The following is an 11,977-nucleotide window of genomic DNA, read 5'->3' on the forward strand; positions in this document are numbered from 1 at the left end:
ATTTGCTGTCCAAGAAAGACAATGAACTCAAAAATGGTAAATATTTTGGTGTGAAACCAGTGTGATATGTTTTGGTGACGGAAGCTTCCACAACACAATCTTGATAGTGACAAGACCGATACTAAAAATGGGATGAGTAAATGGGGGGGGGGATATATATATATATATATATATATATATATATATATATATATATATATATATATATACATAAAATCTAAATATATAAAATTGCATTATGTAGCTATTTAATGTAAAAAAAAAAGTATTTCCCTAAAGTATTTGTACATCAGATTACCACAAGTACGAACAATACAGCATCCAGACACACTGCAAGCCAGAGTACAGTCCTCAACAACTACCTTAGTCTATTGTCTGTGTCTTTGTGATTGAAAAGTACACTAGCAGTTCAGGAGAGCAGCTGTCTGTCTAGGCTACTGTGTCATTTCAAGAGTTTTGACTGTTCACTTTAATTTTGTTCTCGTTTACCGTATATTTCCTAAATATGTTAGTGTAGAGAAAGGGTCTGCTGTCATGTATTCAGTGTCTGGCGTACATTTGAGGGAGGGGGCTCACTGGAAAACAAGGATGTGAATTCATAACGCTGCGAACCAGGAAGACGGACACGAAACTTAAATTTCGATGTGGGACTAGTATCCGCGCCTTATCTTTGGATTGAAGTAATGTATTAAACATTGTTAAAACGGAAATTATAAAACGCGAACGACACCCCCCTCCCTTTAAGCAAAGGTCAAAGTTCACAGGAAGCTGGGGGGCTGCCATTTTTCCCCCTGCTAACATGTTAAATGCTAAAAAGGCGAGGAGTGGTGGTCGCTGCTGAGTAGTTCTGTTTATTGGGTGTTTGCCGTTCGTTTGGCTTTGTCTACCTCTTCCGTCGTATGCGTTAGGCTCGGTTGTTAAATAAAGGCGGCATGGAGAGGACAGAACAGCCGTGGAATTCCTCCTACACGTACCAGGTGAGCAAACACAGCGCCGAGATGCTACACAACCTCAACAGCCAGAGAAAAGATGGAGGCAGGTTTTGTGATGTTATCTTGCGCGTCGGAGAGGAGAGCTTCCCCGCGCACAAGGCGGTGTTGGCGGCGTGCAGCGAGTATTTTGAGTCGGTGTTCAGCTGTCAAACGGAAGACGACAGCCAGAGCAAAGAGCTGGAGATGCACACGATTAGCCCCAAAGTTTTCCGAGACATCTTGGACTTCGCGTACACGTCTAAGATCGTGGTGCGTCTGGAGTGCTTCCCGGAGCTCATGACCGCGGCGAAGTTTCTGCTCATGCGATCCGTCATCGAGATCTGTCAGGAGGTCATCAAACAGTCCAACGTGCAGATCCTCGTGCCTCCTTCCCGAGGAGGCGAGCACAGTCTGTTCAGGGCCGCTGAGCAGCTGTCATATCCCCTGCCCGTGGACATGTCAAACGGGAGCGTGTCTAACGGCGCTGTGTTTACCGACAACAATGACAGTGACAGTGGCGATCCGACGCAACCGAGTAATAAATCGCAGGCGGCCGCTCCCGGAGCACCAGCCACCGATCACTTAGCGGTTTCCCCGCTGGATTTTCCCAACAGCGACGGCGCCAAGCGAGCTAGAGGGAGACCCAAAAAAGAGCCCACAACAGAGCCGATCACTTACAATAACAGCACTGCTCAAAGCGAAAATGAGGGCATTTTCTCGTGCGGGGTTTGTGGTAAGATGTTTCCAGACGACGTCCAGTTGAGAAACCACGAGATGCAGCACGGGACGTTCACTGGCGGGGTGAGCACGGGAGTGGAGCTGGTCGCTGTGGACGGCCCGGCGATGGTCTCTCATCCCCAGTCGAAGTTTCAGGAAAACGGTCTGCCCGCGGACAACCGTAAACGCGAGAGGACGAGACGACACGTCGCGTGTGATCTGTGCGGGAAGGTCTTCCGTGACGTCTACCACCTCAACCGGCACAAACTGTCACATTCGGGCGAGAAACCGTACGCGTGTCCGGTGTGCGGGCTGCGCTTCAAACGCAAGGATAGGATGTCTTACCACGTGCGGTCTCACGACGGCTCGGTGGGTAAACCGTATGTCTGTCAAAGCTGCGGTAAAGGTTTCTCCAGGTGAGTGCAGTCATTTATAGATGCATTTATTACAAATATAGCATTCGCTTATGTTTTTGTGTCATCATCATAAATTGTTTGTGTGATGTTTTTGTAGGCCAGACCATCTGAATGGACATATTAAGCAGGTTCACACCACAGAGAGACCTCACAAATGTCAGGTGAAAAATACTAAACTTTATGTACTTGTGTTGTTTTAAATGTGTATGACTTTCTTTCAGAAAGTGAATTTCTGGAATTATTTTCCAGGTACTTGTTTATATATATTGAAAGTCACATAGGAATGTCATACTCCAAAATGACAAAAAGCTCCATAAAGTACTATAAATATGGTCCATACAAATTATGAAGCCATATGAAGCTTTGTGTGAGAAACAGACTTGGGACCAGATGCATAAACATAGCCAGTATCTTCAGACAGTATCTTAAGAACGTTTCCGGTTATGTATGTAATATCAGTTCTCTGAAAGGAGGGAACTTGATAGGGAACTACTTTGACTTACTAGTAGGTATCCAAGTGATAACCAGTCTTAATGCTTTGATTTTTTTTTTTTTATAAATTTTTTTATGTAACTGACTTGAAAATATTTTGACCAGTCTTGCAGAAAATGTTAGTTGACTTAAGACTACTCCAAGCACTATATGCAACTGCCCCCTGAATTTTAATTGTTTTTCACTTAAATTCTTGGCGCAAGAGCAATTTTTTCCCCCAGTTAATTTAATTTATCGCTTTTTGAATCTATTTAATTAATCAGTTGCTGCAGTTCACAAATCTCCTCTCACTTGCTGCGTCCTACGTAATTCTCATGCTATCCATCTTAAATAATATTACATTTTAGAATTAGTGTTTTCCAAATCTTAGTATGTTGAAATTAGTATTCCAAAGGTATACCCTGGTAAATAAATGAAATTACCTGAAATGTGGAGTGTGTACATGTGAGGACGTTTTAAGATTACAGTGAGAGGATGCAAGTAACTATGTGACAGAGTGGTCTATTAAAACTATTTCTCAAAACTAGTCTACTCTTCTGCTACACACTCAAACGTATGTACTTTTTCTTAACAGAAAAATATATACTTTTAGGGTATAGTATAAATTGGTGAATTAAGATGCAACAAATGACTCATTCACAAACCAGATAGATCAGATTAGTTTAACTTGTAGTTGTTATCATGCTACATGCTGGACAAAGCCAAAGTACAGTTGAATTATCTGTTAGTCTGTTAGTTTAACTTTGCAAAAACCTGACTGGCATGATTTTAGTTGGACTGCAATACAACTTTTAAAGTGCATGTGAAAACACTGTGGTCACAGTGGTTAACAATTTGCAACAGGGGATGATTATCAGTAAATAATGACTTAATGTCGGCATGAAACTTAGAATTATCTTCTGTACCCTACTGTGACATCTAGAAAAACTTTTTGGAAAAAGAAAAAATGCAGGGTGGGACTTGATTTAGTTTTTTGAAAATCGTCTGTACTAATGTTCTTGATTTAAAAATTACAATAGTACATGAATTTAAAAAAGTGATGTGCACAGATCATTTTTAGTAAACACTGCAATATTCTATAGAAAAAAAAAATTAATTCATGGTGATATAACATTTTTGTTGGTTCTTCACTCAAAGCTATAATATAATTTGGCTCCAAAATATTTGCAATATGTAACACACAAGTCATATTGACCACTTTTAGGATGGGATGATCATTTAATAATGCCTTTTTATTGTTTCGGATGTTGTTTTGACAGCCCAGGTCCTCATTCACATTCATTCTATGTAGAAGATTGGAATTGAAATATTCTAAACCATATCTTGAAATGTTTTAGATTTGCAATGCATCCTTCGCAACACGAGATCGCCTGAGGTCACACCTGGCGTGCCATGAAGATAAGATACCATGTCAAGTGTGTGGAAAATTCCTCCGGGCTGCCTACATGACCGACCACTTGAAAAAACACAGTGAAGGACCTCATAACTACTGTGGAATATGCAACAAAGGTACTGGTCAAACATGCATTTTAATTAACTAATGTTTCAAAAGCTTATATAGACAGCAGAACATGTGCTGTGAATTTATACGAAATACGCAGCTAATGATCCATGTTTTTATTCCCAATGGCACCATCCTTAATAAGTTAGTTTAGGTTCAATGCAGTAAACTGTCTAAGGGAAAAAAGGCTAAAGTTTTAAATAGTAGTACTGAAAAGGTTCGTGGCATGTACTTTGTCATAGAATAAACCTCTGATTAATAAGACTGAGTATTGTTCTGCTTTTTGTTTTATTGTTTTTATTTGTTTTTCCTACTTGTTCTTCCGATGGTCTCAGGTTTTTCTACTGCATCCTACTTAAAGGTGCACATAAAAACGCACCACAGCTCGTCCATGCTCCCTTCCTCTGCAGCACATCAGTTCCCTGAACCTCGCACCAACAGACCACAGATGCACAACGGCGCCCCCTACCACTCAGGACGCCAGTGCGCAGTGGAAGGCAAGCAAGCCTCTCCCCACAGCGTCAAATTGTTGCTCGCTCACTTGCTGTCTTTTTCACTGCTGCTAATCAGATGCTGCATCTGCTTGCACAGAAACTCACCCACATACACAGATTGTAGCGCTGCACATCTTTCATTTAATGCAGCAGGGAATCAGGGTTATGTTGTTTAGAATTTGGCTGTTCTCCTCTATCACAACATCTTTCAGGACTTTTCTCTCAGTGGATGAGAAAGGATATTTGTTGCTGAAAGTATGGGTTGTGTTTCACTTTTTAAGAGGAATGCTAGGATGAATTTCTTTAGCTCAGATAGTAGAGTTGTGCAAAATGGATACCAAAATGGGCAATTATAATGATACCTTTGTATAACTGATGAAGTATTGCATATGTAGAGTTGTAATTTTGTAAACTTTAGGGTTTTTGATTATAATGTACAGCTGCCAGATGTAAATTCTAAGAAAGTTATACATTTAACGGAGTTGTTCACCCTAAAATGGAAATTTGCTGGAAATGTATTCACCCTTAGGCCAAGATGTAGATGAGTTTGTTTTTGCATTGGAACAGTTCTGGAGAAATGTAGCTTTACTTCACTTGCTCACTAATGAATCCTCTGCAGTGAATGGCTGCCATCAGAATGAGAATGAGTCCAAACAGCTGTTAAAAGCATCTAAATATTCCACAACTGATCCACATGACTCCAGTCCATCAGTTAACATCTAGTGAAGTAAAAACAACAACTTTTTTTTTTAAACTTGAAACCATTACTTCTGTCCAAAATACAAGTCTATAATTTGTTAAAATTGTTATTTTTGATTACTTGTGAATTATTGTGATGTATTTATTACCTGTTTGGGCTCTAATTCTGATGGCACCCATTCAATGCAGACCCAGATCCATTGGTGAGCAAGTTTCTCCAGATCTGTTCCAATGGACAAACTCATCTACAACTTTCATTTTCAGTTTGGGTGAACTATTACTTCAAGTATCTTCAGTGGTCGTGATTTTAAATAAGATGAATTTAGAGATACAGTTGATTTAAGACATGAGTTAAATAATAGATGCAGCCCTATCAATCAGCTTTGTCTGCTAGTCACTTACATTGCTGCTGACCAATTTAGCATGGCCATGTGTCCCATTCTGTGTGGCTTACTATCATCTCCATCAAGTGCTGGCATAATGAAAGCATTTTTGATCAATCATTCATGCATGTCCACATAAGTGCATATGTACACGCTGTACATTGTTTCTGTGGATTTAATGGACCTTTTTCAAACAATTATTGCCATAGAATCCAGCAGCTTGTGATTGGGAATGTCTTTATTGAACATGATGGGAAACATTATGGAGACCACTTTTTTTCTTCTTCTAAAGGAAGTGTTCTAGAATATTTCCATGATTCCTTAGTAATGGAGATGCCAAGAATTAAGATGAAATGTTTTTCTTGTTTCAAGTGAGTTAATAGGCAAAACGTAATGCAGAAATAAAGCAGAAAAGCAGCATTAACTTTACATCAGTACAGAATTGCCATTACAATATCACTCCAACAGTATCATCGAGCTGCTGGCTTGGCATGTAATGAAAGAAAAAGATTCATTCATTTAAAAGTAATTTTTTGTCATTTTAGCTTTGAACAAACAATTTTCACAGTTTCTGAACTGATGTGAAGCTAGTGGTCATCTGACTGTATTGACTGCGAATTGTCCCCCTTGGCCTCTCTGTCTGTTCCTTTATCCATATCACTTACCTCTTGGGGCGGTTACTGGCGGTGTAGACCTTTGCACCAGTCGCCGTCTCCTGGTTACCTTTCCAGAGACCGAGGGGTCTTTTCGGGGGCTAACTGGGCCAGTTCTACCCCAGCCCGTCCCTCCGGCCCTGGGCCTGCAGCCTGAGCTGCTTCTGGGCAAGCCAGGTCCAACTCCCTATTTCTGGGAGTGCCGCTCTTCTGGAGCACCAGGGTTTCCACTTCACGGACCTCTTACAGGTCAGTACGGCTGTTTGGAGGGTGGCAATGTGGTGAGCCAAAGAACTGAGGTTGTCTGGATGCTGTAACTAATAAGTTTGGCACAAATATCGGCTAAGCACTTAAGTTCTTACTCGTCAGCATTTTGCTCATGCTTTTGTTTGGTGGTTCTCAATGCTGCTTGATTTTCATCTGTTTACATTAACAGTACCCACATCTGACCTCTTTTGTTTTTCGTAGTTTATACTTTGGAAGAACTGGATTGTATTTAATAATAGTTTCAAGGGGCCATAAAATAAATGCCCTGTAGCCAGCTTAAATTATATATATTTGTTTGAGTACAAAATAGTGGAATAGAGTTAAAGACACGAATGTCCTTATTGTAGACACTTTATATCATGTACTTACTGCTTATTGCACTTATGGTTAGATGCTTACTGAATTTCGTTGCCTTGTACCTTACATGTGCAATGACAATAAAGTTGAATGGAATCGAATCTAAAGAGCATGGAACTCTAGACCATTGGTACTCAACATCTTGCTCATAGAGATTCAATGTGACTCGTTAATGACAGTGTTGTAGCACAAGTTCTCATTTTTCCCTAATAAGGTGCTTCTAAGCCAATCAGAAATGATCTTTGGTCTCATGCCCTGAAGTGTCACTTTGTTATTGGCAGCTATACATGTGGGAAAAAAAGCACTAAAAAATATTAAAGTTTTGGGTATCAAGTTTCATGATTGGTATTGGGAAAGTGTCTACTTTGTGCCGAAGAAGTCTAAGAAGCTATACTTAAAAACGAAAATTGTCATCATTTACTCATCCCCATGTTGTTCCAAAACTGGATTTTTTTTTTTTTTTTTTAACATAGAATACTTTTTTTTTTCTTCTTATCCATACACTATAAATCAATAGGCTCCAATGTTGTTCGGTTCCCAGATTTCTTCAAAAAATCTTCTATGGTGTTCCATGGAAGGAAGAAATTCATACAGGTTTAGAACAACTTGAGGGTGAGTAAATATTGGCAGAAATTATGAAAAAAATAATTTGTCATTTTTGTTTCCAAACTAAAGTTAAGTGCCACTGCTCTAGACTCTAGAGGTACTCAGCGGACTGAATAATCTGAATCAGAATTAGATTTCCTTTAGGTGCTGTACACAATAGAATACAGTTTCCCTTAATTAAGGATTCAATTTCTCTTTCTTAACCAAAGTATAACAGCACCAAAAAAAATTAGACCCGCCACAATATAATGCTCAGTGATAGACAAGCTAGTAGTTTTTGTGGTCATGAGAGTTAATTTTTTAGATATGTTGCTAAATGTGAGGCTCCTTCTCTCTTCCTATATATCTCTCTGTCCCCCTTCTTCCCTGATATCCCCTTCCCCACTCCGTGTTTACCTCAGACGGGCAGGAGAATGCTGGGAAATGTCCCCATCAGGATTCTGATGGATCGGATGCAGTTTTCGGGGACCTTTCCAACGGAACGGACCTCAAAGCTGAACAGAAAGTTGAGGGAGAAGAAATGGAGGTGACATCTTTCATCTTCAATGGCCAAGCTGAGGATGCAGTGACCTCGCCGGGGGGATCCAAAAACATCCAAAAAATGGACCAAGAAAAGAAGTTTGCCTGCGGCGACTGCGGCCAGACTTTCCGCACAAAGTCTTACCTCAACAAGCACCATCACCGGGTTCATAAGAAACGTGCTGCAGCCGGGTCCGGTCTCGGTGATCTCGGCTCACCTTTTTCCCCCCAACAGAATATGTCACTTCTTGAATCCTTTGGTTTTCAGATCGTCCAGTCGGCCTTTGCCTCCTCACTAGTGGACTCTGAGATGGGCAGCAGTGGAATTGGTTTAGGGGACAAATGACCCCTTTGAGACACAGACATTTCTTCTAACCTTTTTGGATAACCAAACGTTTGATAACTGCGAGTTTATTCTGTTGTCTCATACTCCTTGACGCCATACGTAGACTACTTTTTTTTTCACATTTCTTACTATTGTAATGTTTGTTAATGTTTTGACTTTGCCGTCATGGATGCCATCTTGGTGTGAAGCAGCTAATCTGTTTATTCCACTTTGGACAAATCCTCAATTTCATTGGTCTATCCTGATTTTTTTTATTTTATTATATGTATATTGGGTATTTTTTGACACGCGTGTATCTCAGCTTCCAGATGGTGGATTGAGGATGATGTTTGCTTTAAAAGACAAACTGATCCCCCAAACTTTTTTAGAATTTACCTCTAGTTTATCAGTGCCCAGACTTACCTCACCAAGAAGCAGAACAATAGCAAGTGTTACAATTTTAACAAAATCTAAACGAAACAAAAGTTTTCACAATCAGAAAACATTGAGTCATTTACGCAACTGTTGTAGTCCAATGACCTTTAACCTACAGCAACCAGTCATAACATATAAATGTTTTACACTTTTGCTGAAGGAATTACTTTGACAAATATTTAAATGAATTGAAATCCTTGAAAACTTCAGGCCAAATAATGGCTGTTATCTCTGTATTTGTTTTTTTTTTTGTGGTGTTTCTTTGTTTCCATGTTTTGAGACAAATGTCCAACAGGGACCAATTTCAGGTTTCACAGTAAGATATAGCAAGAAGTAAAGAATATATTTTATTAACTTATTGATACCGGTGTCCAAGTCTCCTTTAAGAAAAGGTATATATTGAGTTTTGTTGCGACGTGCTATTTTCTTGAATCATGCAGCCGACAGGAGGACAGCGTGAGAATGATGACGTGTGTATGAGTACACGTATGTATGCTGCAGTCTCTCCAATGTCCTTTATCTCTAGAATGTAATATATACAGAGGGCTTTGTAATCTTTTTTTAATATATCAAGAGTTTTTCTAAGTGGTTCAGTACATTCCTGCTTAACTTAAAAGTCTTGTCACTATACATGACATGTAACATTCATATATATAAAACAAATATGTATATATGTATGGCCATTTATATCATTTTATGTAAACGGGGTTCTTGTATATATATTTTCCTTGGCCTTGTTAAATGAATGGATTTTTTTTTTCTTTCTTGGAAGAGTAAGTTTTAAAATAATTATTTTAAGTTGATACTGACAAATCCATCATTTTGTTGTGTCTGTATTATTATGCAAGTATTTGAGTGTGTATCTAGTGTTAGACTTATTCTAAATGCAGTGTTAATGCTGGTTTCTTTTCTTTTTCTTTTACCCTGCAGGTTATTAGTATAGTGTACAGTAAATGTATTTGGAATGGCAGTTTGTACAGTGTTACAGGAGTGTTGCAAGCGGCCACTTAAGATGGAAGCTATAGATGACATTGTACACACAAATCTTTATTTTATTACCATATGTACTTGTTCGACTTAATGTTTTCATGCACAGCTGTAAAATCTGAAGCGGACTGATCTGGGCAGTGGAAAACCTGCAGGTTTTTTTGCTTCAGCTTGCTTATTTGACTAATCATTGCTAATAACAGCTCATAACATCTGTTAATTGATTGCAATGTTATGCTTCTAATAGTAACAATCATTGTCCATTGCCCAGTAAGTGTGATTTGAATATTTGCTGCCCTTATTTATTTATACATTTTAACTTGTAGGGATTTGGTCTGTTATTTTTGTTGCTGTCGTTATTTGTCTTGTATGGTGTTCTGGCTTATTACATCACTGGAGACATTTGTTTGTTTGTTTTCTTGCTTTTGTATTTGTATATTTGTATGTTGCAAAGTGCCTTCCCAGTACTGATTGTGAACAGCGATGGGTAGGAAAAATCTGTCATTTAAAGGACCTATCTTATAAAAACCATATACAAACAGAGTTTCATTGACACTTTTGTATAAAGACATGCACATAGAATTTTTGTCTGTTTGGTATTCTACCTTTTTTTTTTTCTGACAAAATGTTGTTTCTCTGCAATTTGTCACAACCTTGATCAATTTTTGGACATTTGGATAGAAGCATACTTTTCTATTGATGTTTGTTTTTGTACACTGTTTTTTTTGTGTCTCTGTCTATTTGGCACAGAGATGGGTATAAAATAAAATTGTATTTGAGAATTTTCTTTCTTGTGATTTTTATTTATTTATTTATTTTTTTCATTGGTTTTATTTTTTTGTACAAAATGTGACTAGTAATCTTTTGTGAAAACAATCATGTAGGTTTTTATTATTTCATACTTGACGGGTGAAAAATCCAATCATAACACATACATTTTATATGTATAAGATTAGTAAGCGAGGATGATGTGGTAAGAAGGCCAAAATGTAGCAGAAAACCAAAGTTATGCTTTTCATTATTGCTAATATTGTGCATACCTTTATGCATACACAGACCTTTGCATGAGTGCTGCCATGATTCCAAAGCCAATCAGTTTCTTGCTCCTTGTCTGATTGAAAGTCAAAATTATAAAGAAACTCAAGTAAGGGCCCAGTAACGAAGACTTGTTTTATTGACACCAGCAGCTACCGTCGGGTCATCTGGCTGGAATGAGAAGTAGAGTTGGGTGTCATCAGCATAGCAGTGATAAGAAAAGCCATGCTTCTGAATTACAGATCCTAAAGATGTCGTGTAGATGGAGAAGAGAAGTGGTCCAAGTACTGAGCCTTGAGGAACCCCAGTAGCAAGGTGGTGTGACTTTGAAACATCACCCCTCCAAGACACACTGAAGGATCTGTCAGAGAGGTAGGACTTAACCCACAGGAGAGCAGTTCCAGAGATGCCCATCTTTCTGAGGGTGGACAGGAGAATCTGGTGATTAACAGTGTCAAAAGCAGCAGACAGGTCCAGTAAGATGAGTACCGAGGATTTTGAAGCTGCTCTTGCTAGTCGCAGGGCTTCAGTAACCGAGAGCAGAGCAGTCTCAGTTGAGTGGCCACTTTTGAAGCCAGATTGGTTGCTGTCCAGGAGGTTGTTCTGTCCAAGGAACATAGAAAGCTGGTTGAACACAGCTCGCTCAAGTGTCTTTGCAATGAATGGAAGAAGGGATACTGGTTTGTAGTTTTCAAGAAGCGCTGGATTTAGAGATGGTTTCTTGAGCAGTGGGCTTACCCGAGCCTGCTTGAATGCTAAGGGAAATGTTCCAGAGTGAAGAGAGGAGTTGATAATGTGAGTAAGTGAAGGTATGACTGTGAGATCGCTTGAAGGAGGTGAGTGGGGATAGGATCAAGTGGACAAGTAGGAGGATGATTGGACAGGAGAATTTTGGAGACGTCCATCTCTGAGAGTGGGGAGAAGGAGGATAAAGAGTGTGCATCGGTCATTGTGAAGTTGTCCTCAGTCTGCGGTGTGGAGAATTGGTCACTGATGGATCTTGTCTTATTTGTGAAGAAAGCTGCAAAGTCGTCCGCTGTAAGAGTTGATAGAGGAGGTAGAGGCGGCGGATTAAGAAGAGAAGAGAAAGTCTTGAAGAGTGTCCGAGCGTCACAGCAGC

The 11,977-nt window shown here is 39.4% G+C and overlaps 1 protein-coding gene across 3 annotated transcripts; it reads left to right on the plus strand.

The window, feature by feature from the left end:
- The first annotated feature begins 242 nt into the window (after positions 1–242).
- Positions 243–10,608, plus strand: LOC113050423 (POZ-, AT hook-, and zinc finger-containing protein 1-like). Of its 3 annotated transcripts, XM_026213361.1 has the most exons (6): positions 243–2,104; positions 2,202–2,265; positions 3,934–4,105; positions 4,433–4,594; positions 6,366–6,575; positions 7,958–10,608. In XM_026213361.1, exons 1-6 carry the CDS (start codon positions 933–935, stop codon positions 8,419–8,421), a joined length of 2,244 nt encoding a protein of 747 aa, XP_026069146.1. In that variant the 5' UTR covers positions 243–932; the 3' UTR covers positions 8,422–10,608. The 3 variants fall into 3 exon arrangements, with proteins under 3 accessions (XP_026069146.1, XP_026069147.1, XP_026069148.1); XM_026213362.1 differs by lacking the exon at positions 6,366–6,575 and having other exon boundaries at positions 246–2,104; XM_026213363.1 differs by lacking the exons at positions 4,433–4,594; positions 6,366–6,575 and having other exon boundaries at positions 250–2,104.
- Positions 10,609–11,977: the final 1,369 nt, after the last annotated feature.

Source organism: Carassius auratus, chromosome 31 (assembly GCF_003368295.1).
Source record: "Carassius auratus strain Wakin chromosome 31, ASM336829v1, whole genome shotgun sequence".
Lineage (NCBI taxonomy): Eukaryota > Metazoa > Chordata > Actinopteri > Cypriniformes > Cyprinidae > Carassius > Carassius auratus.

What these genes read in the sequence shown, in the direction of transcription:
- LOC113050423 (XM_026213361.1), top strand. Translation starts at nt 933, where the DNA reads ATGGAGAGGACAGAACAGCCGTGGAATTCCTCCTACACGTACCAGGTG. An exon ending in AGAGACCTCACAAATGTCAG is followed by an intron (nt 2,266 to 3,933) that starts GTGAAAAATACT and finishes GAAATGTTTTAG; the next exon opens with ATTTGCAATGCATCCTTCGC. An exon ending in CTGTGGAATATGCAACAAAG is followed by an intron (nt 4,106 to 4,432) that starts GTACTGGTCAAA and finishes CGATGGTCTCAG; the next exon opens with GTTTTTCTACTGCATCCTAC.